Raw genomic sequence first — 24,997 nt, 5'->3', positions numbered from 1 at the left:
ATACTGTGTTCTTACAATGAAGTAAGCTAGAGAAGAGAAAATGTCATTAAGAAAATCATAAGGAAAACACATTTACAGAACTGCACTATATTTATAAAAAAAAAAAATCTGTGTATAAGCAGACCCGTGTAGTTCTCATCTGTGTCCTTCAAGGGTCAACTATATTTGATATCTCCCTAGCTTCGAGAACTCAGAAAATTCATCTGAGTGGGAAAAAAAGGTCCATTTTTAATCATCACTGACAGGGCCATAATTAGGTCAGGGTGACCAGAATTCTGTCACAGGACACCCAAATTTAGAGAGCACAAATTTAAGGGGAAAAAAAAACTGTTTAAGGCAGTGTAAAATTTTAAGCTTCTCAGCAAATTTCCACACCAAGTCTCCAGTCACAAGGCTACTAGCTTGACTCCACAGACAGGCCAGCCTCCCTGGTAGAAGACAGAAATACATAGTGCTATAAAGCCAAGGTCAAGGGCAGAGACTTTTCTGACCCTTACGTACTCTGAGAGCTTGGGAGTAGGGTTTTCTCCTCCTTTCCACTTGCCTCATCTCTCCCTGGCACACAGACCCAAGTCACTGGTCATATTTAGTTGGTTACTACAGACTTTGCTAGAGGCTTGACCTAGGTTCCAGGTGCCTTGTAGTTGTTTACTCACTTCCTGATGTGTGCTCACTAAAAGTCATCATCTGAGAGTTGACCTCCATGCTGGGAAGATGAACAAATAAAAAGCATAGTATTGCTCTCAGTCCTTATGCCTCCACATATTTGTCCTCGGGTTCTCACTAAAGTCTTTACAGCTCTTGACCCCTGGAACTCTATAAAGGGAGCAGATATTATTACCTGGTTCTGGTGGGAACGTTTTTGTACAACACAATCAGAATTCCCTAAAGTTTTTGGTGGACTGTGACATTTTTTCCTCTTAGGTCCCTCCTAACAAGGATTTTTCAGTTAAAAATTTCACAAAGTCACTACTTTTAAACATAAAAATTAAAATTATAGATGGCTGATTTTTCAAAGAAATAGAAAGCTGTATATAATACATCATAAAAACTGTGATAGTTGCTGACCAGAGAAATGTTCCTGATATCTTTTTCTATTTGGGAATCATTGCTAACACTTCTGTAAAGCTTCTGTCTAATCTAAGAATATTTTTGTCAGATTCGGAATCCTGGGATTTCTTCCATTATTTTCCCTGTAGATTGTGAAGCTATGTTGCCCATTGCTTCAGGTACAAGTTACATATAACCTAAACGAAGTTTGTAGCCAAGAGAAGGACATGAGACATCACAAAGCCAAACAGGTATTGTCAGAATAGCTACCATTTGGGGTCATTTGCATCATTTTGGAATATTGTTAAAATAAAAGTGAACTATACAGAAACAAAATCCCATGGGCACTTGTTAACTTCATGTGTTGGTTGCAGCTGAGATGCACAGTGCTATATAAACTGCTGGTCAAATACTCTACTTAAAGCATATGTATCCATTGTCCTCTTCCATTTAAAAATCTTTCATATAAAAAATCACTTTTCTATCTTAGAGAATGACTTAATCCTTCACCTATCTTAATTTTACTCTAGTGTAATTAAAATTAAACAAAGGTCACCCTTATTCATGATCCTTAGCATCAGTGCAATTCTCAAACTGGGGCTGATGGAGCCAATAAAAGGTAAAAATCGTATCAGGTACCCACGTTTATCGTATAAACCCAGGTACCCACGGTTTATTGTATAAATCTATCCCTTTTTTCCTCCCATGGAGCAAGCTAATTTTTTGTCAATAAAAAGCAATTTAAAAATGAGACCGATGTTAGAGGGTGATGCCCTCTCTTGGCAGATGCATTGAAAGCAGTGAAATATTTTCTTACTGAGTGTATCTACCATAACCTGAATATCTTCTGAGCTAATCTTAAGGGTCAGTAGTATTAAAATGTAATTGACCAAATTTGGCAAAGTATGAGGCCCAATTCCAGATCAACAGAATAAAATAATAGGCGCTTAGAATTCAACTTCTTAGTAGTAAGACGTCTACTCTGCAAGATAATTCTGGAGAGATCCTCCCTTAGGAACACACATATTTCAATAAGGATAGATATGCATAACTTTATGCTACAACACACATGTGTACACACACATACAAGGACAGTCACACTCCTAGTTTAGATACATCTGTCTAACCATAAAAAAGGGAATACGTATGGCATTATCTATGAGTCAATATAAAATAATGCCAACTGCAATCTACTCTAAGAAGCCATTCTCATTCAATTGTAGTCGTATTTCAGATGATGTGAGCATGTATAGCTATTCTTTTTTTTTTTTTAAAGATTTTATTTATTTATTTGAGAGAGAGAATGAGATAGAGAGAGCATGAGAGGGAGGAGGGTCAGAGGGAGAAGCAGACCCCCCGCTGAGCAGGGAGCCTGATGCGGGACTCGATCCCGGGACTCCAGGATCATGACCTGAGCCGAAGGCAGTCGCTTAACCAACTGAGCCACCCAGGCGCCCATGTATAGCTATTCTTAAGTGAAGACAGTTTGGAGCAATCAAAGCACTCTTTTGGTCTTATCCAGGGTTTCTCAACCTTGACACTATTGATAGTTTAGACTGGGTAATTCTTCGCTGTGGGGGGCTGACCTCTCCACTGTACGATGTTTGGCAGGATCCCTGGCCTCTGTCCACTAGATGACAGTAGCACCCTCCAAATCACGACAATCAAAAGTGTCTCTACACACTGCCAAATGTCACCAGACAAGGGAGGGGACTCACCCCAATTGAGAAGTACTGGTCTAATTAAACATTATCATCTTGGGCCATTTCTGTTCTGCCTTTCAGAAGCCACAAGTTTATAGTCTAAAAATTGCACAGTTTATTGTATAAATCTATCCCAGAAATCATAACAAGATGTTAAATTTCCAAATAGCAGCTTCAGTGGAAATGTGAGGCACAGGCTTTAATGGGGCTCTTTAGTTACATTTTAACAACTTTATCAGTAAAAGTACTAATTTGTGTGACACATGTTTTTCATGAGCCCTTTTACATCTTTGATGAAGTGTATAAGTAAAAATGTATTCCTTTTTAAGGTAATTATTAAATAATAACAATGGCTCTAAAAAGGAAATACGTTTAGGGTTTCACATCTAGTGCGTATTTAACACAGCTCACTCATAGTACATTCTCATTATATTTTTGCTGCCATATAGGATCAAAATAACAAATCAGTTCTGTACAGAATCCGTACTCTCAAATTCTTAGCTTTCCAAGCATCAGTTTAATCTGTGTTATGTCAACCAGTCATTTTTTAACTGCTGATTTCTATAATAACCTCAAAATTTAATCTTACTTAGAAATTGCCTATTCTGGTGGTGATACAGAATTTTTCCAAGGGCTTTGTTGTCTCAATGTCTTTTAAATGAACCCACCAAAAACTGCCAACTGTTTTAATTTATATGGTAGACTAAGTTTCTACCATTAAAAATGAAGCAGAACTTTTTGACATAATTTACCTACATTTTGGTAACATTTAAAAGAATAAAAATAGTGATTTCTAGTGTCTCCTTTTAGATTAAGGCATTCCAAAGCACAAAGACAGTGAGAGGTTTCCTTTACTTTCCTTGCACATGTAAACACATTTAACTGCTTATAATCTGTCAGTAGAGTTTGTTCGCAGTTTGTCAAAGCTTATGTAAAAAGCTTTCTAAGTAGCCTTACTTGCTACTACCAAGGGAATCAACATCTATGAATTCACATCCCTTTACTTGTATGAACCATGCGTGTGTGACCATGCTCAACACAGGGTTCATTCATGAGATATTAGGCAGAGTCAGAATGAGTCAAACAATTCTCATTTTGGGTAAGCATTTGGGGGTCGTGCTGGTGTGAGCATTACGAGCAGCAACCAATAAGCTGGCTTGTCTTAAATCAAGGTGTAGTGGGTAGTGGGTAGTTCACTCACCCGTAGCTCTTCAACAATGGTTACAGATTTTTGCCATACTCAGTCATGTGGGTTCTGCCTTCGGAGTTGCATGGGAATGAGCTTTGTTTAACTGTGTGTATGTGTGAGTGTGTGTGTGTACATGAGTCTGTGTTTTATTAGTGTGCATGTATCTTGGAGTGAATATACCATGGTAGATAGAAAAGGGATGTGCCTTCTAGTCTGTTTCCAGACTAAAACATCATTGTGCTTTATCTCTGAGCACTAAATTATGAAGACAGTTATGCCAATTTGCAAATAAATAATGCACTCACATTTGCAGTCTTTTTGCACTAAAATAACATAATACAAACAGGCTTAAATAATGCAGATCTAAAATTGAGTTTATGCCCTCAATTCTGAGAAAGAGGGAACGTGGCTCATGTTATCCAGACTATGAATCAACACAGTCTAAATTCAACAATGCTTCACATCATCTAAGTAGACCTGATAAAAGGGGAGGAAGCGATTCTTAACATTTTTTAAATGGAAGGAGACTAGAGTTAACAAAGACTTGGTTCAACAAACCACAATAATTAGCTGTAGTGTTTTGTATCTTTATTACTCAGTAAGGGATTCTTTTTTTTTTTTTTTTAGCTACCTCATCACCCACTCACTGCCCCTAAATAGGGCAAAAATAAATAATCATTTTTTAAAAACCTATGGTTCTAAGATATAAGATAGGTTTTTTTTCCTAAAGCCATATTGTGTTGGTAATCAGTAACACTTTGCGCTGGCATTTCCTTTATTCTACCTTGATTAATTCTTCACCTTCAACAACCAGAGTTCTATCTTGTTTGTGAACTGCATCTTCTAGATTTGAACCACCTGAATGTGCTTTACCAACATCATCTCATCAGCATGTTACTGGTTGCAAATCCACAATGTGCTACAAAATATTTCAGAGGATGTTTCATTTCTTATTTGTCCTCCAAGCTAACATCCAAAGTAGAGTTTCTCTTGGGCTTTTATAGTTGTTTTTGTTTTGTTTTGTTTTTCCAAGTGGCCCATGTGAATCCATGAAATGATTTGACCATTTCCTTTTGGAGTCATGTAGAAAACCTAACAAAAATACCCTGTCTTGGTTCTTTCTTTTTCCATGGTCCCTAGGAAGTGGGCTGGAGTGAAGTGTCTTCACATGGGTCTAGCTGCATTCTCAGTGCACCGATTTTATGAAGATACCAGAGCTGGAGAAATTCCTCTGGCATGGCATGGAAGCCAGAGAAGGGCAAGACGTTATCATAGTAGTGGTGGCTGATGGGCTGCTCATGCATATTCACAGAGAAGGGCCAGAAACCATAGATAGCTACCTCTTCACAGAGACCCAGAGCCGCACTCACCAGAAAGAGTCCTGTGGACAGGCGCTTGGCATGGATTCCCCTACTTTTCCAGAACTTTCCAATGCTACGCAGAAAGTTGGGGTTGGCAAAGAGCACTGTCTGATTGGCACCAACATCTGACAGTGTGTAATAAACCCGGAGAGATGGCTCTGTTCCCGTCTTCATAGAAAAGGCAGGCATGTAGATGTAACTGTGGTTATAGATCTTCATGTTGTCCACAAATGTCTTTCTGGACCACAGCAGATTCTGAAACCTATTATAGAGAAGAAGAGGCTCAGTTAAACCCTGAGAAAAGGAACTCATCAAACCCCACTCTATTGTTTGTCTGATGGCCCTGCTAGTTCACATTTATCTCGGGGGTGGGGGGTGGGTGGGGAGAACATGAAAACCGCTTCACTTATATTTAAAATCTTCCTTGAACTTACCAATTATTTCTCATCAAGTAGCCTGGCTTTCCCCAACCCCAACAATCTTAAATTCAGCTTAAGATTCCTTAATGGAATTCCCTTTGAACTAAAATGCACTGTACATTTTGTTCTCCCAGAATTATTTGCCTGGAATGTAAAAATCTCATGAATTCACAAAGGTTCTTGGTTGTTGGATAGGATTCTTAAAAAATATTTTTTAATTTATTCATCTGAGACAGAGAGCTAGCGAGTGAGAGCATGAGCAGGGGGGAGCGGCAGAGTGAGAGGGAGAAGCAGGCTCTCCGCTGAGCAGGGAGCCTGATGCGGGACTCAATCCCAGGACCCTGGGATCATGACCTGAGCTGAAGGCAGATGCTTAACCCACTGAGCCACCCAGGCATCCCACTGAATAGGATTTTGATAAAAACTACTTCTGCAGTCTGATATAAGCACAGGACTGGTTTCTTCATCTGCAAATCAAAGGAACCACCTGGAAGATACTTCTTCCCGTTCAAATTCTATGATCCTAGAAGTATTCCGATTAACTGATACTATATTATAACTATAATATTACATGGAAAAAGGAGCACTTGTTACTATTATAAAATGATGCTGACAGAGTTGCCCGTATTGCTTGCTCCAAAGAACTCTACTTTCCTCTGTTCTTTCCATTTGGATTCCATAAAAAGAGGATCTCCGGTTCAAGTGTATTCAACTAAAATTGATGATGTACATCCTATGTGTCAGGCACTGGGGAATTAAAAATTTAATGACCCAATTTCTGTTCTTAAGAAATTCAGGTCCAACTGTGGAAACAAAAATATAAATGAGTACAACATAATGTTCTAAATGCAACAGTTGGTATCTGTATAAAGTACTGTGGGATACAGATGAAAAAATAATCCTGCCTTAGAGGAGTGGAGTCTGAGAAAGCTTCAGAGAGGGGATGGCATTTAAATACAGCTCCTGTGGGGCAACAACAGGAAGTACAGCAACAAAATAAGAAACACTTTGGTCACAGGTTGGGGTGCACAGTGTCCTGAAACAATCATGAAGAAGAGCCTGTTTCCCTGGGCCACGGGAGGCAGTGGCTGAAGATAAGACATGTTGCAAAAGACCTCGAGTGTCTCTAATTTGTTCGTGGACTTCAGCCTGTGGTGATGGGGAAACTCCACAGCCGCCGTGCGTACTCACAGCACTTAATATTTACCTTACAGATATTTCCTCATTTGCTTAGTGGTCAGTCTGTGTCAAAAAAGGTCACTGGCGATCTGGGGAAGGAAGAGGCTGGTAGCCTGGAGACCAGTGAGGAGGCTGCTACAGATCAAGTATAAAAAGAGAAAAAAGACAATGAACTACACTCGGCTCTTTCAACTTTTGTTCTCTTTCACACAGGGCCGTCACCGGTGTCAGGTTATGTGCAGGTGGAGCAGAGGCCCGTAAGAATGCAATGGAGCCACAACTCACAGAGGAAAGTCTGGCCTGACACGTTGGCAGCGTTCATCATAAATATGTGAAACCAAAACTCTGAATGAACAAATCCACAGGGTTTTGTGTAGCAAGCAGTGTGATTAACTCTGCCTGCCAAGAAAGGTGTGTTCCTTGAGCCCCAAAGAAGGAAAATTGCTCCAGGTTTCCTCATGTCCTTGACTCAGCAGCCTGCTTTAGCAATTTTCTTTGGGCTGCAACAAATAAAGATAGTGGTAACAGGGTTTGTAAGTGGAATCACTTTATCCTAGAAGAAGCCATGGAAGCACATTTACCCATATTCCGGGGCTGGACCAGCCTCGCCAACACAAACTCCTACCTCTCAACTCCACTAGCCCATGCTTAATAATTCTATTCTCCCTGTTGCTCACCCATATCTTCTGCTGTCTTCCTAAAACATGAATGCTTTCCCAGTCATGTAAACACACCCTGCAGGTAACCTCCTACTTCTTTTGAACCATGGTTCTCAAACTCTAGTTAGAATATCCTGATATTACAGCTTCCTGGGTTCCAATGAGTAATCCAGCTGACTTTGTATCCAGCACTCCCTGGTGATTCTCGTGCAGGGGTCCTTTGACAGACTTATTTAGAAGATCAAAGCCATCCATGTAAGCTGTCTAGCTCTCTGACATCTATCCCTCAACATCTCTTTCTTTACATCTTCTAATTTTATCCTTGTTGCAATTCTAACACGAAGAAGTGCTCCCTCTTCCCCTGTGTCTTCGAACAAACCATTTCATATTTTCTAAAAAATTCATGTTCTAAAGTGGATCTCACTTCTTTAAAACATTTAACCTCAGGGTGCCTGGGTGGCTCAGTGATCCCAGGGTCCTGGGATCAAGGCCCGCACTGGGCTCCCTGCTCAGTGGGGAGTCTGCTTCTCCTTCTCCCTCTGCCGCTCCCCTACTCTTGCTTGTGTTCTCTCTCTCTCTCTCTCTCACAAAAATAAATAAATCTTTCTAAAAACACAAACATTTAACCTCTCCCTCTCTACTGAATTATTCCTTTTTGTCTTCTAAGCACAGTTAGAACTTAGTATGAGGCAATTCTTCATATGCTCATACTGTTCCCCGAGCTACATTCTAGTTTTTTCATTTCACTATCAACATTCTAGAGCAATTAGTCTACTTCTATCTGTTCCCTTTCTTGCTTCCATTTCCTCCTTATTGCTGTGCAGAATGGTTCCTATTCCACAGCACTCTGCTGGTTAACGGAACTTATCCTTATTTTTGTAGTGGACTACATACTAATGAGAATTACAGACAGCTCCAATAAAATCAGGGAAATTGATTTTATGTTCCCTGTCTTAAAGCTGACTGATTATTCTTGAAGAGGGCAGTCTTTCTTCCTTGAGTTTTAACTTTGAAAAGGAACACACATCTTGGATTTACTATAGCCTTAATTTTTTGATACTGTTAAAGAACCAGCCTATATATAAAATTTTATTATTTTTACCTACCCCATTTTTCAACAAATAACATTATTTAAGAACTCAAATCAATTCAATGCTTATTTATGGCACACCTAATATATTTACTGTTACTCTGATCAAGAGCTTAATAGGGGTGGTTTGAATTTTACTAAATTATTACAAAATTCAACTAGAATTGTAAAAGAGTAGTGCTCCAGCTTACCTCTCCAGCCTCATTCTCAGATACTCTCTGTATCTTCACCCAATACTCCAGCCATCCCTGTATGTGCATCTGTCCTCATCTTTTGGCATTGATAGTTTCCTTTTGGCTTATCCATTCATTGCCCTGGTGAAGTTCTGCCTAAACATCAAGACTCAAGCTTCTCCTTCTAAAGCTTATTCCTTCCTTTCAACTTAAGCTTTCAAAGGAGTCTTCTTGGAATTTCTCAGGATGAACTAACTCAACCCTCCAAGACTGTGTACTCCTTGAAGACAAGGGACAAGTTTTATTTGTCTTTTAATTTTTACAACTTAGCTCAGAATAGTTGTATACTATACAAATGGAAAACTATTAAACTGAAAAAAGAAGAAAATGAAGTGAGATCAGCAAGTGAAATTATTAAAAATAGAAATGATTATCGCCAAAGGCAAGGGAAGCAAGGGCAAAAATGAACTATTGGGACTTCATCAAGATAAAAAGCTTTTGCAAAGCAAAGGAAACAGTCAACAAAACCAAAAGACAACTGACAGAATGGGAGAAGATATTTACAAATGACATATCAGATAAAGGGCTAGTATCCAAAATCTATAAAGAACTCATCAAACTCAACACCCAAAGAACAAAGAATCCAATCAAGAAATGGGCAGAAGACATAACAGACATTTTTCCAAAGAAGACATCCAAATGGCCAACAGACACATGAAAAAGTGCTCAATATCGCTCGGCATCAGGGAAATCCAAATCAAAACCTCAATGAGATACCACCTCACACCAGTCAGAATGGCTAAAATTAACAAGTCAGGAAACGACAGATGTTGGTGGGGATGCGGAGAAAGGGGAACCCCCCTACACTGTTGGTGGGAATGCAAGCTGGTGCAGCCACTCTGGAAAACTGTATGGAGGTTCCTCAAAGAGTTGAAAATAGAGCTACCATATGATCCAGCAATTGCACTACTGGGTATTTACCCCAAAGATACAAAAGTAGGGATCCGAAGGGGTACGTGCACCCCAATGTTTATAGCAGCAATGTCCACAATAGCCAAACTGTGGAAAGAGCCAAGATGTCCATCAACAGATGAATGGATAAAGAAGATGTGGTATATATATATAATGGAATATTATGCAGCCATCAAAAGGAATGAGATCTTGCCATTTGCAACGACGTGGATGGAACTGGAGGGTATTATGTTGAGTGAAATAAGTCAAACAGAGAAAGACATGTATCATATGATCTCACTGATATGAGGAATTCTTAATCTCAGGAAACCAACTGAGGGTTGCTGGAGTGGGGGGTGGGGTGGGAGGGATGGGGTGACTGGGTGATAGACACTGGGAAGGGTATGTGCTCTGGTAAGCGCTGTGAATTGTGCAAGACTGTTGAATCTCAGATCTGTACCTCTGAAACAAATAATGCAATATATGTTAAGAAAAAAAAAAGAAGAAGAAGAAGGTAGCGGGAGGGGAAGAATGAAGCAGGGGAAATCGGAGGGGTAGACGAACCATGAGAGACAATGGACTCTGAAAAACAAACAGGGTTCTAGAGGGGAGGGGGGTGGGAGGATGGGTTAGCCTGGTGGTGGGTATTGAGGAGGGCACATTCTGCATGGAGCACTGGGTGTTATGCACAAACAATGAATCATGGAACACTTCATCTAAAACTAATGATGTAATGTATGGGGATTAACATAAGAATAAAAATAAATAAATAAAAAAAATGAAATTCAAAAAAAAAGTTCAGAAAAAAAAACATACAGTATATAAAACAGTAAAAAAATAGAAATGATTAATATATAATGAATATGGGCATGAAATAGAAAAATATATCAATAAAAATAGCAGAAAGCACAGAAATATAGCACACTTCACAAATAAATTTCATACATGATAATAAAGAGAAAAATCATTGAAATTTTAAACAGTTACATTCAAGCTAACTATTTAACAATATGAAAATTTGAGGGGGAACAGATTTATGTTTGACAAGAAAATTTCAAAATAATTTCAAGATAAGATATTTAAAGTCTGTATTACAAGAAAAACTAAAGAAAACAACTGTGTGAATTTATCAGCCACTTGCAAATTATCTTTCTATAAAGGAAAATATTGACAAAATTGATTACATCAATATGCAAAATTCCATTGCCACAAAAATAAGATAACTAAAATAAAAAGGGAATGACTCTGAAAAGTATTTTCAACAAATATAAAAATAGAAGCTCAATATTGATAACATTACAGAGTGTAAATATATTGATATAATGATATGAAAATGGACAAAAAAAACACAGATAATGGACAAAAACACAGATGCAAGTAATAAAAAGTGTTAAATGTTCAGCTTCAGAATGCCAGTCAAGATGCAAACTGAATAGAATAAAGAAAGATAAGGGTCCAGTTCTCCCCTCTTCCAGCAAATTCCTAGAAATGAAAGAAAAAATATTTTTAAAGATCTACATCCATCCTGAAGAAAAGAAAAGAAGGGAAACCCTCAATGAATCCCCAAATCTAAGTTACCTCTGAAAAAGAGAATGCTTACAGAAAGAAACCAGAATATAAGCTTATTTGTTGAGCACTGCTCTAAGATGTAGCAGTGCCCCATGCCTAAAGGCAGAAGATACTGAGAAGTTGGGTGTCTTGGAACAATCAACAAGGTGATTGTTTACATTATGGGGCAGGAGAGACATTCAGGTGGACTGAACCCTAAAATCCTGCCCTGATCAATTATCACTGTGGGTAGCAGGGAGCGAATATCAGCCTCTATGGAGGAACAGTGACTATGTGCCCAGAGCTGGCCCAGCCCGAGGGGAAACTGAAATTCTTTTCAACTTGTGCAATATTGGTAGCCAAGCTTATAGTTCCCAAGTAGAATACTGACACTGGCCCAAGAGAAAAGATACGATACAGATAATGACACTGGGGAGTCACCCAAAAGAAAGCCACCTTCCTACCTTCTCAACCAAAAGTAAAGCCTACCCGTGACAGGTCTAGTCTTCAGAGCTTCCAGTTACTAAACAAGAACAGAGAGCCAAGATCAGAAGATATTGAAGGAAAGCCTCCACCATGAGAGTCAGAGAACAAAGTGGAAGAATAAAAGAACTCAGAGGAAACCAATGTTATTCAAGGGCCAGAAGAAAACTCTTAAATATAATTAGCTTGTTTAGAAATATTAATAGTTGACTGCATCCACTTAGACTAGGATGCTATAAAAAGAAAAAGAATATTTAGGTTACAAGAAACAGCTACTGGCAATTTAAGAAGATAATTGGTGGATTCTGGTAAAGGAAATCTCCAGCTAAAGAGCTACAAAGCAGGCCTAGAAACCTATCAGTCAGATACTAGTGAAAGGAAAAGGCCATTTCCAGGAGAGTTGTCTCAACAACAACAACAAAAAAGTGCCTCTGATAGTCATCTGATAGATGTTGACAGTAATGAAAGAAGATTTGCAGCTCTAATTGGGAGTCTGGAGATGAATTAGTGACTATTGCATAGAAAGCCTTTATTTGCTCTGGGGGAAAATAAATAGGAAAAAAATTAAGAGTTGAACAGGATATCAAGTACTCATAAAATAGACTTTTTGTCTCAGATGTGAATTATTATGTAGACAATAAGGTAAGCACTATTAATCTAATTGTGATATATCTTAATTGAGAAGTTAGGGAAGTATAAGTGTGTATGGACGAGTGCTGTGAGTGGCACTTTAAGAGACAAAAACCTTTATTTTTCCATAATAAATCAATAGATAAACTGAAAAGTTTAAAACTGTAATTAAGCATGCTGCTTTAAAATGCAACAAGAGAAAAATCAACTAGAGAATTTGAACATCTTAGAACATTACTTGGGGGAATGTGAGACAAGAATTTACTTCTTGCCATTTTAAGCTTTGCCAAACTATTTGCTTTTCAAAGTGTATATAGCAAAAACTGATTAAAATTTAGATATTCACAAATCCATAATCATAGGGTCTTCAATTAAAAAGTTTATTATTTTTAAACACAAATTAAAAATTTCTAAAAAGGACTACATATCACAAAAGAAAAAAATATATATATAAAAACAATTATCATCATACAGGCCATAACATCTGATCTAAAATGAAAAGTCAACAACACAAAGATACACACACTGCACTAGAAAATTATTTTTTATTTTTTTAAAGACTTTATTTATTTCTGAAGGAGAGAGACGGGGAGGGAGAGACAGCAGGAGCGGGGGAGTGGGGAGAGGGGCAGAGAGAGAAGCAGACTCCCTGCTGAGCAGGCAGCCCAATGTGGGACTCAATCCCAGGGCCCTGGGATCACGACCTGAGCTGAAGGCAGATGCTTAACAGACTGACCCACCCAGGTGCCCTGAAAAAGAAATTTTTTAAAATGTATTTCAAGTATGTCTTTAAGGGGGAATCTGCCAATATTCGCAGATGATATAATTACCTGTCTAGAATATATATAAGAGAACCAATTGGAAAATGATTTGTTGGACCCAATAATAACTTAAAAAAGCATAGCTTTTAAAAATCCACAGCTAAACCAGGCATAGAACTTCCTCAACTTGATAAAGAATAGTTACAAAAAATCTACACCTAGCATCATACTTTATGGTTAGAAACTTGAAATTTTCCTACTATGATCAGTAATAAGTCAAGGATGTCCCCTCTCACAACTACTTTTCAACATTATACTGGAAGTCACTGCTAATACATCTAAATAAGAAAATGAAATAAAGATAAACAGTTTGGAAAGGAATACATAAAACTGTCTTTGCAGACAATCATCTTCACACAATCATCTATGTAGAAAATCTGAAAGAATTAAAAAAAAAAAAAAAGCTTCCGGGAACCAGTAAACAATTACAGCAAGGTTGTAGGATATAAGATTAATATACCGAGTCAACTGCTTTCCTAAATATGAGCAATAAACAAGTAGAATTTGAAATAAAAAATACAGGGTGCCTGGGTGGCTCAGTTGGTTAAGCATCTGCCTTTGGCTCAGGTCATGATCCCAGGGTCCTGGGATCGAGACCCACATTGGGCTCCCTGCTCAGTGGGAAGTCTGCTTCTCTCTCTCCCTCTGCTATTCCCCCCACTTGTGCTCTCTCTCTCTGTCAAATAAATAAATAAAATATTTTTTAAAAAAGAAATAGAAAATACAATATCATTTATATTAGCATCCCCCAAATATGAAATACTTAGGCATAAATCCAACAAAATATGTACAAGACCTATGTGAGGAACACTAGAAAACTCTGATGAATGAAATCAAGGAACTAAATAAATGAGATTTTGAGAGATACTACATGTTCATGGATAGAAAGACTCAATATTGTCAAGATGTTAGTTCTTCCCAACATGAACTATAGATTCAATGCAACTCCAATCAAAAACATAGCAGGTTCTTTTGTGTATATCAACAAACTAATTCTGAAATTTATGTGGAGAAGCAAAAGATGTAGAATAGCCAATATAATATTGAAGGAGATGAACAAACTTGGAGGACTGGCTCTACCCGACTTTAAGATTTACTATAAAGCTACAGTAATCAAAATAATGTGGTATTAGTAAAAGAATAGACACATCAATGGAACAGAACAGAAAACCCAGAAATTGACCCACATAAATGCAGTCAGCTGATCTTTGACAAAGGAGCAAAGGCAATACAATGTAATAAAGATAATGTTTTCAACAAATGGGTGCTGACACAAGTGGGTATCTACCTGCAAATAGTTGAATCTAGACAGAGACTTGATAGCCTTCACAAATATTAACTCAAAATGGATCATAAATGTAAAATGCAAAATTGTAAAACTCCTATAAGATAAATAATGAGAGAACCTAGGTGACCTTGGCTGTGGCAGTAACATTTTATGTACAAAATCAAAGGCACAATCCATGAACGATATAATTGATAAACTGGAATTCATTAAAATTAAAAACATTTCTGTGAGAGACAATATCAAGAGAACGAGAAGACAAACTGCATCCTGGAAGAAATACATGCCCAAAAGACACAGCAGATAAAGAACTATTATCCAAACTATATAAAGAACTCTTTAAATTCAATGATAAGAAAACAAATAACTCAATTTAAAAATGGGCCAAAGACTTCAACAGACACCTCACCAGATGGAAAATAAGCATATGAAAAGATGTTCATATTGTATATCATCAAGGAAATGCAAATTAATACAGCAATGAGGTATCATTACTAGACATCTATGAGAATGATCAAAAATCAAAAAATTCAGAGAATGAACCCTGCCAACACTGAACGCCTATAAGGATGTGGAGCAACAGAAACTCTCATTCACTGCTGGTGGGAATGCAAAATGGTACAGTTTAGTGGTTTCTTATAAAATTAAACACTCTATGTGATCCAGCAATCCTGCTTCTTTGTATCTTCCCAAAGGCATTGAAAACTTATGTCCACACAGAAACCTGCACAAACATGTTTATAGCAGCTTTATTCATAATTGCCCAAACTTGGAAGCAATCAAGATGATTTGCTAAGGTGAATGGATAAAGAAACTGTATTATATCTGTATAAGGGAATATTATTCAGCACTAAAAAGAAATGACTTATTGAGCCATGAAAAGACACGGAGGAACCTTAAGTGCATACCACTGAGTGGAAGATGCAAGAATGGTTCAACATTTGCAAATCAATCAACATGATAGCATCACATTAACAAAATGAAGAATAAAAATCATATGATCATCTCAATAGATGTAGAAAAAGCATTTGACAAAATTCAACATCCATTTATGATAAAAACTCTCAACAAAGCAGGTATAGAGGGAATGTACTTCAACATAATAATGGCCATATATGAGAAGCTCACAGCCAATATCATTCTCAATAATCTGATAATCCTGATTTCTAAGATCAGGATCAAGACAGGATGTCCAATCTCACCACTTCTATTCAAATTAGTGTTGGAAGTCCTGGCCAGAGCAATTAGGTAAGAAAAAGAAATTAAAGGCATCAAATTTTTGAAGAAAGAAGAAAAACTAACACTATTTGCAGATGACATGAAATTATATAAACCCTAAAGACTCCATCAAATAACTTAGAAACAATAAATAAATTCAGTACAGTTGCAGGATACAAAATCCATATACAACAATCTGTTGCATTTCTTTATACCAATAACAAACTATTAAAAATATCAAAAACAATCCTATTTACAACTGCATCAAAAAGAAGAAAATGCCTAGGAATAAATTTAACCAAAAAGGTGAAAGACCGATCTATCAAAAACTATAAGACATTTATGAAAGAAACTGAAGAAGACACAAGTAACTGGAAAAATATTCCATGCTCATGGATTGGAAGAATTAATATTGTTAAAATATCTATACTACCAAAAACAACATACAGATTCAATGCAATCCCTATCAAATTCTAATGGTATTTTTCACAGGAATAGAATAAATAATCCTAAAATTTGTGCAGAAGCATCAAAGACCCCAAATAGCCATGCAATCTTGAGAAAGAAGAATAAGGCTGGATGCATCACACTCAGATTTCAAAGATAAGCTATAGTAATTAAAACAGTATAGTACTGGCATAAAAACAGACACATAGATCAATGAAACAGAATGAAGAGCCCAAAAATAAACCCATGCATATATGGTCAATTAATTTACAACAAAGGAATCAAGAATATATAATAGGGAAAGAACAGTCTCTTTAATAAATGGTGTTGGGAAAACTGGACAGCTACATGCAAAAGAATAAAACTGGATCACTATCTTCCATCATACATAAAATGAACAGATAATGAATTAAAGACTTGAACTTAAAACCTGAATCCATAAAACCCCTAGAAGAAAACATGAAATAAGCTCCTTGACATAGGTCTTGGTGATGATTTTTTGAATCTGTCACCTAAAGCAAAAGCAACAAAAGCAAAAATAAACTAGTAGGACTACATCAAACTAAAAAGCTTCTGCACAACAAAGGAAGCCATCAACAAAATGAAAAGCAACTTACTGAATGGGAGAGCATATTTGCAATCATTTATCTGATATGGGCTAATATACAAAAATATATAAAGTACTTATAAACTCAATAGAAAAAAACAAAATCTGATTTAAAAATATGCAGATCTGAATATACATTTTTCAAAGTAGACTTACAGATGGCCACCAGGTACATACATGAAAAGACGCTCAACGTCATTAATTATTAAGGAAATGAAATCAAAACAAGAATGAGATATCACCTCACACCTGTTAGAATGGCCATTATCAAAAAGACAAGAAATAACAGGTGTTGGTGAGAATGTGGAGGAAATAAAATTCTTGTGCACTGTTGGTGGGAGTATAAATTGGTGAAACCACTATGGAAGACTATATGGAGGTTCCTAAAAGAAAAATAAAGTAAAAACAGAACTACCAAACTATCAAAACGATATATGCACTCCCATGTCCACTGCAGCATTATTTATAGTAGTCAAGATATGAAAACAACCTAAGTATACATCAATGGATAAATGGATAAAGTAATTGTGTAATTATATTATATATATAATAATATATATATAATTCAACCATAAAAAATAAAATCTTGCTATTTGAGACATGGAGAGACCCCAGGGCATACACTAGTGAAATAAGTCAGACAGAGAAAAACAAATATCGTATGATCTTATATGTGGAATCTAAGGAAAAGCAAAAAACCCGAGCTCATAGATACAGAGAACAGATTGGTGGTTGCAAAAGGTGAGGGGTCAGGATGGGAGAAATGGTTTGTTTGTTGGTTTGTTTGTTTTTAGTTTAAATAAAATGAGTAAAAATTTTTTAAAGTGACAACATGAACAAATCAGAATCATAAAACAAAACACTATACAAAAAGACCAGGCAGATTTGATAAAGAACCAAGTGGAAATTCTGAAACTGAAAAAGATAGCCTTTGAAAATAAATATTTTATGAAAAGATTAAATAGTAGATTTGATAGAATCAAAAAGAGAATTAATGCATTGAAAGATAAATCTAAAGACACTACCTAGAATGACACCTGGATGGAAAATATAAGAGATTAAGAGAGAAGATGGAATAAAAAGATCCAAAACATGTATAGAAAGAGTTCCCAAAGAAGAAAATAGAGTGAATGGGAGAAAAGCGATATTTAGAGAACAGACAGATATGCCTTAAAACCAATGTAAAGTAGGTACAAATAAAGAAAGTGAGATGGGGAGGCGAGTGGGGGATGGGCTAGATGGGTAATGGGCATTAAGGAGGGCACTTGTGATGAGCACTGGGTGTTGTGCGTAAGTGATGAATCACTAAATTCTACACCAGAAACTGAGTTACCCTGCATGTTGACTAACTGGAATTTAAATAAAAAATTTGGACAAAAGTAAAAATAAAGAAAGAAAAATTGAAAAAAAAGAAAAAGTCAATTATGTCTAAAACATATGCACAAAAGAGAGGTGGTTATTAAGTACCATTCCCTTGACTCTCTTTTCTAGCATGATTAAAGTAAATAATACCACTAAAAAATAATAATATACAAATAACACAAGAGCCTGGGTGGCTCAGTCGGTTAAGTGTCTGCCTTTGACTCAGGTCAGGATCCCAGGGTCTTGGGACTGAGTTCCACACTGGGCTCCCTGCTCAGTGGGGAGCCTGTTTCTCCCTCTCCTTCTACCCCTACCCCCTGCTCATGCTCTCTCTCTCTCAAATAAATATCTTTAAAAAATAAATAAAAACAAGTAACACAAGAGAAAAACAGATAATGACATAGAACTATCAAGTCTGAGATGAAGAAATTCAAAGGGCCAATGTACATATTAAAATGTGTACAATCTCACCAGCATTAAAGTTATACATTTATACCAATTTTTTAAAGTATACCAATTAAAGCTACAGCAAAATTACAGTTTTCCACATATCCAATTGGTAGAAATTAGGGAACATAATAATAAATAGTAGAGTGTGAGAAATAGGTACTTTTATGCTTCAAATGGGAGCAAGAATCATTACAAACAGTTCAGAAGATGTTTTGGCATTTTCAATATGAACACCAATTGACTCAGCACTTCCATTTCTCAGCTGGTACCTTGGATATTTGCAAAATAACCTCTCACTTCTCTTAGATCTTGGCTCATATAACTGCACCTCAGAGAAGCCTTTCCTGACCACCCCATCTCTCACCTTTGTTGCATTTCTTCATCCTACCTATCGCTCTGTGACATTTTATCATACATGCATGTCTTTTTTTATTGTTTGATTCTTCTTGAATGTCCACAAGGAGCACTTTGTATTGTTTATTGATAAATCCACAACATCAAGAATGGTGCCAGGCATATGGCACTAAGTAAATATTCATGAATGTTTGCTGAAGTATGCAGAAAATTAAAAACAACCTAAATGTCCATCACAAATAGTGTTATATCTTTACTATAATTTATGGCAATTCTTTTAATGACACGGCTCCATTTGTATTGATATGGAAATAGTTCCAAAATGTTATATAAAAAACAAAAAAGTTTCAGAATTACTAGTGAAATTTATGTAGTGTATTATCACACAAGATAAAGATATATATTTTCTGTACTTACATGTATGTGTGTAAATGCATGGGAAATGTTGGAAGGATACACATTAAGCTGAAAACAATGGTTATCTCTAGGGACAGCAGTGGGTATGAGGGTGCAGGTAGAGGGTCAAGGAAAACTTTAACCTTGTCTGGAATGCTCTCATTCTTTAGAAGGTGATATATTTATGTTGCTACTTGTGTTGTTAAATATTTCCTTTTGAAAGGTCAGTCTCCTCAGTGTTCACATAAATGCAAAGTAAAACAATCATGAATTTCTAGTTCACTCTTTCCAACACAACAAAAAATTAGAAGTGTGGTAATTTTATTCGTTAAGTTTTTAATAATATTTTGATGTACTCCTTACAGTATAAAACACATTTATTTAAAAAAGCCACAAATGTTCAAGTTAATTTCTCTTGTTTATTTCATTAAAAGGTCATTTATTTTAAACAGAATATTTGTTTCAATGTTTTTCTCTATAATAATTTTATTTGAACACTTTCCTTATTATTTACTTCCTGTTCAAATGTTCCAGCAATTTTCCAGTAGGTTAACTCATTTCCGTATATTATTTACTTGCTTTTGTAATATTTTGGACCATTTGCCATGTTCATGGTCACTCACTGCCATTTTTTCTGTCTCTTTGTGCAGCTGTTTGTTTACCCAGCTGTTGCTTCCTTTTCCTTTGTCAGTGAAAATTAATTTTGTGTTGATCCACAATACTTTTCTCCTCTGTACTTTCTCACCCTATGGGGGTGGCTCTTCCACAGGAAAATATTTTACCAGATTGCAAACAACACATTATACCAAGCTATTCCATTCAGACATAGTACATATTAAAATACGCCCCAAGAATGCAAACTTTTAAAATATTTGCAAAGTGGGGGTTCCAAACCTAGACTGGACATTGCTAAGAGGAGAGAAATTTAGGACCGGCCTTTCAGAGATGGATATATCTGAACCGAATTTTGAAGAATGAGTAGAATTAGCTATGTAAACAGAGCTGAGGGGGAAAGTATGCTTCTCTGACAGAGTAGTGTGGGCAAACGCACAGAGGTGAGAAAGGTGGTGTTCAGGGAAATGCAAACAATTTAATATAGTGAAGATTTAGAGCCTTGGGAATAGCTAGAGATGAGGCACAGGACAGGATAAAAGAATCATCTATTGCCAATCAAGGTTGAGATTTTACCCATATGGAAAAGGAGAGACTAATTAACATTCATTAATCCATGGGGGAAACGGTGAGGGAGGGTCTCACCACTCACGCTATAGGAGAGGAAGGAAAAGCTGACTGTGGTGAATGGGATAAGCAGGGCTGATCTTCAGCTGGAAAGCAATGGTGAGAAATAGAGGACAGTGTCCATTTTAGTTTGGTGTGAATTCTGTACCAGTTATTAAACACCTATCCCATCTAGGTGTGTGAGAGTGATTTTAGTTTGGGGGCTCGGGTGGCTTCTTTCATGATGATGTGTAACACAACAGGAGAAGGTAGTTTGCAGGAAAATATTATTACCCAATTTTGGACATGCTGAACCACAGACATGAGATCACCCAGAAGAGCCATGTGCCAACATGCAAAACACTGACAAATTATAGCATTTAAATGGTGGGCAAAGGAGGCAGAGTTGTAGCAAAGGGTAGGCTGGCAGAGAGGTGAGAGAAAACCAGAAGAATCTTCAATAACAGAAGGAGTAAAGAGCTACAGAAGTTTATTAACTGATAAATGCTGAGGAGAGATCGAGTGAAGTAAAGACAGAAGATACTCCTGGAACATTTAGTAACATGGAAATTTTCAGTGGCATGTGCTACTTCAGTAAGAATCAATCTAGATCATGGGTTGAAAACTCAGTTGTGCACAGGGGCCAAACAGATTGGGAAAATATGTGACGGGGCCAGGCATACCACAAGAGAGTGTGGATCTGAAAATGGAATGTACATGTCTCATCTAAAGTATTTCAGAGTAAAAAGAAAAAAAAAGTAATAGCCAAGCAACACAATTACGATGGCCAGGTTTGGCCTGTTGGCAACAAGCTTGATGGCAAACTTACTCCAAACTCCAAATGAAGATTAGACCACGGAATCACAAATCCCTTTGAAGCAGATAAAAAAAAAATATGTAGTAGATTTGTGTATTTTGGACATTAGCGATAGTATGAGATAAGAACCAGAAGACCTATAATCAAATCACAGGAATAAGTAAATTCTATTATAAGATTCTTGCTTAACACAGGTTATCCTATTTAAGCCTTGTAGTAACTCTGTGCAGAGGAGCATTGTCCCTTTTCTGCTGTTGAGGAAACTGAGGATAAGAGCGGTTATGTCCTCAAGCCAAGTTTCACAGCTACAATGCAGAATGTGGGTTCCCAAGTCCAGCTCAGCTCAACCTGATTGTTGATTCAACGCTCTTTCAGTTGAGGAAACTGAGGATAAGAGCGGTTATGTCCTCAAGCCAAGTTTCACAGCTACAATGCAGAATGTGGGTTCCCAAGTCCAGCTCAGCTCAACCTGATTGTCGATTCAACGCTCTTTCAGTTATACCGTGTAGCTCTCCTCTGAGGGGAAGACGGATCTCTCCTATCGTATATAAATTCATTTACCTGTGATCTGGGTTCCAACCCTTTGTACCTTCTCAGAGATCTGGTCACATTATCCTTCTTTTACTGCCTTTACCTTCATTCACTCCTTTTCACTGGCCCTTCCCCCAACATGGGTTCTTGCCCAAGTCTCCCTAACCGGGAACAAAAAAACTGACAACAAACAAAAATTTCCTCATCTTTCTGTAGCTACTTGCTGATCTCTTTCTTTGCATCCATAGTTGAACTCTTCTTAACTCTCCCATACGGTCTGGGAGATTTGTTCACTTTCATTACCTAAACTAGGACTCAAACTGGTAATGGAGTAGAAAATATTTTAACAACAGACACTAGAGTTCCTTGTGGAAAAAGAATTCTCTTTGTTTAGGTGTAGTGGTTGCTCTGGGTGTGGGCACTGAAGTCCTATGATCACGTCCCAGTAGCAGAAAAGGAAATAAGTGATAACCAACCTCTTCTGCATAAGTAGTTAAGAGGAATTTGGGGGCAGGGAGAACAGAAGGGTGGGATGAAGGGAGAAGGGGTAATGACATCCTGGGAGGTTAGAAACTAGATGGAACACAAGTGGGACATTCTCAATGACGGGGTGGTGAAAACACTTTTAAGAAAAGAGATGCCCAGGGGCTCCTGGGTGGCTCAGTCTTTAAGCGTCTGCCTTTGGCTCAGGTCATGATCCCAGCATCCTGGGATCGAGTCCTGCATCAGGCTCTCTGCTCAGCTGGGAGCCTGCTTCTCCCCCTCCCCCTGCCCCTGCTCGTGCTTTCTCTCTCTCTCACTCTCACATAAATAAATAGAATCTTTAAGAGAAAAGAAAAGAAAAGAAATGCCTGATGTGCAGTTTTTATGTTCTTTGCTTGCTAGTTTTTTAGTCACTCCCCTCCCACCTCAAACCTTCTATAAATTTTGCTACATATACATAATGCCTTTTAGAAATTGGTATTCTGGAAAAATCAAGGAAAGAGACTTTTAATCCATGTCTGCCTTGATGTGGAGCAGAGAGAGGCGAGCAGTCACAGGAGATGAGGAGACAAGGAATCTGAAGGCAATTTAAGGAAACAGGTAACTGGAATAAATTTTGATCATGTAAATTTAAGCTAATGGAAATTCCCAAAAGATTGTAAAGAACATTGAACTCTATGGCAGATACAGAATAAGAGTTCCAAGTCAATTAAAGAAAAAAAAATCTCAAGGGACAGGCTAACCTCTGTTCACATCTAAATTCATACTGATGGCTTCCTAATCTCCATGTCCAGTCTAGCTGTTTTAACATTCCAAAATTACATGGCAGAATAGCACCATGGTTAAAACTGAAGCCTTTTAACACCTAGCTTCGAATCTCATCTCTAATATTTACTAATGTGAGTTCGGTCAAGTTTCTTAAGTTTTATGTACTCAGTTTCCTCATCTGTAAAATAGAGATATTAGTTGTATCTAGTCCATGGGAATGTTTTATTATATGAATTAATACTTGAAAAGTATTCAAGGGACACCTGGGTAGCACAGTTGGTTAAGCCTCCGACTCTTGTTTTTGGCTCAGGTCAAATGGCTCATTCCATTTTGATTGCGTTATATTTGATCTCAGGGTTATAAGATCGAGTCCCAGGGAAGGCTCCACACTCAGCACAGAGTGTGCTTCAGACTTTCTCTCTCTGTGCCCCTCTCCCATGCTCTCTCTCTCAAATAAATAAATATTTTTTAAAAAGTATTCAGAACAGTATCTGTCCCATTGTAAGCACACAAGAAATATTAACACTTACTATAACCAACAGGCGGCTGGCAATTTCCATTTTGATTCATTTACACACTCAACAACTATTTATTGAGTACCTATTATGTGCCAGGTATTGTTCTACGCACTGTGGGATATAGCAAGTGAACAATATAGACAAAGTCTGTGCCCTCTTAGAGCTTTCATTTGGGTGAGAAGAGACAACCAATAAGCAAACAAACAAAAAAGGACAATATATGGGGAAGGCCATGAAGAAATAAAGTAGAGTAACAGGAAACAAGAGGGTGGGGGCATTGCTACTTAAGAGTTACATTTTAGCAGAAGTCTTACGAAAACAAGGGAGCAAGTACTGTGGTTCTAGAACTGTGGGAAGCATCTCAAACTCAGCATCTTCCCTCCAGTATCTTTTGTGACAACCACATTCCTTATCTGAACAAATAGGACAACCATCCACCAACGACTCAACCCAGCTACGAGTCTTCCCTTTCTTGCTGCTTCTATACCAAGTTCGTTACTAAGTTACCCTCTTATAACATTTTGAGTCCACTTTCCCTATTATTTATAGGTTGAGTTACATGAAATGGCTATTCTGCAGGTCAAAAACAGTTAAATATTGGCATGTGCTTACCAAACCCAGTTTGTTTTCTTCCAGGGCATGCAGAAGGACTACTTCCCAGATTCGTTTTTGGTTAGGTAGAGCCATTTGACTAAGTTCTGGGCAGACGTGCTGTAGGACACCTTCAGCCTCGAGCCTACAATCTCTCCCCAAAATCCATATTTGCTCTAGTCATTCCTCTGACAGCAACACAGAATAAAGAGGGTACAGTCTAGGATTCTTTGGCCCTCGAGGAATGGTGGAACCACAGGATGGAAGAAATTTGGGTTCATAAATGATAGCATGGAGCAAAACTCTTCCCCTTCCCTATACACCATCACTGGATTTGAGTGAGAATACTTCATGGTTTGTGGTAGTTTGTTACAACAGTTACCCCACCCTAACTAATACATATCTTCAGTGCCACAGTTTTATTTCAGATCATCAACTTTCCTCTGTATCATAGCAACAGCATCCAGACTGATCTCTTAGTTTCCAAAACATTCTTCTCAAGGCTCCCACATAACTGTTTCAAGCCCCAATTTGATAATGTCACTACCCATCAGAGGGCAGTTCTTCAATGGCCTGTCCTCAGCTTATCCAAGCAGTTTGGATTTCAAAACCTTTTGAGACATAATCCTGGTCCTACAACCCTAGCCTCTCTTTTTGCTATTGCTCATCAGTACTCTCTACCCTTGCCCCCCCTAA

General features: G+C 37.5%; 1 protein-coding gene across 1 annotated transcript in view; it reads right to left on the bottom strand.

Moving 5' to 3' along the window:
• Positions 1-1,762: 1,762 nt before the first annotated feature.
• ST8SIA1 (ST8 alpha-N-acetyl-neuraminide alpha-2,8-sialyltransferase 1) overlaps positions 1,763-24,997 on the bottom strand; it is a 148,094-nt gene continuing 124,859 nt past the window's right edge. Inside the window, exon 5 of the mRNA XM_045873762.3 lies at positions 1,763-5,565. Coding sequence (XP_045729718.1) covers positions 5,079-5,565 — 487 coding nt within the window. The 3' untranslated portion in view covers positions 1,763-5,078. The remainder of the gene's footprint in view (positions 5,566-24,997) is intronic.

Source organism: Mirounga angustirostris, unplaced genomic scaffold, assembly GCF_029215605.1.
Source record: "Mirounga angustirostris isolate CCGP_5_RB_7025 unplaced genomic scaffold, mMirAng1.0.hap1 SCAF_5, whole genome shotgun sequence".
Lineage (NCBI taxonomy): Eukaryota > Metazoa > Chordata > Mammalia > Carnivora > Phocidae > Mirounga > Mirounga angustirostris.
Note: the sequence above shows the minus strand (reverse complement) of the source record. Positions and strands in the feature narration are given on the sequence as shown.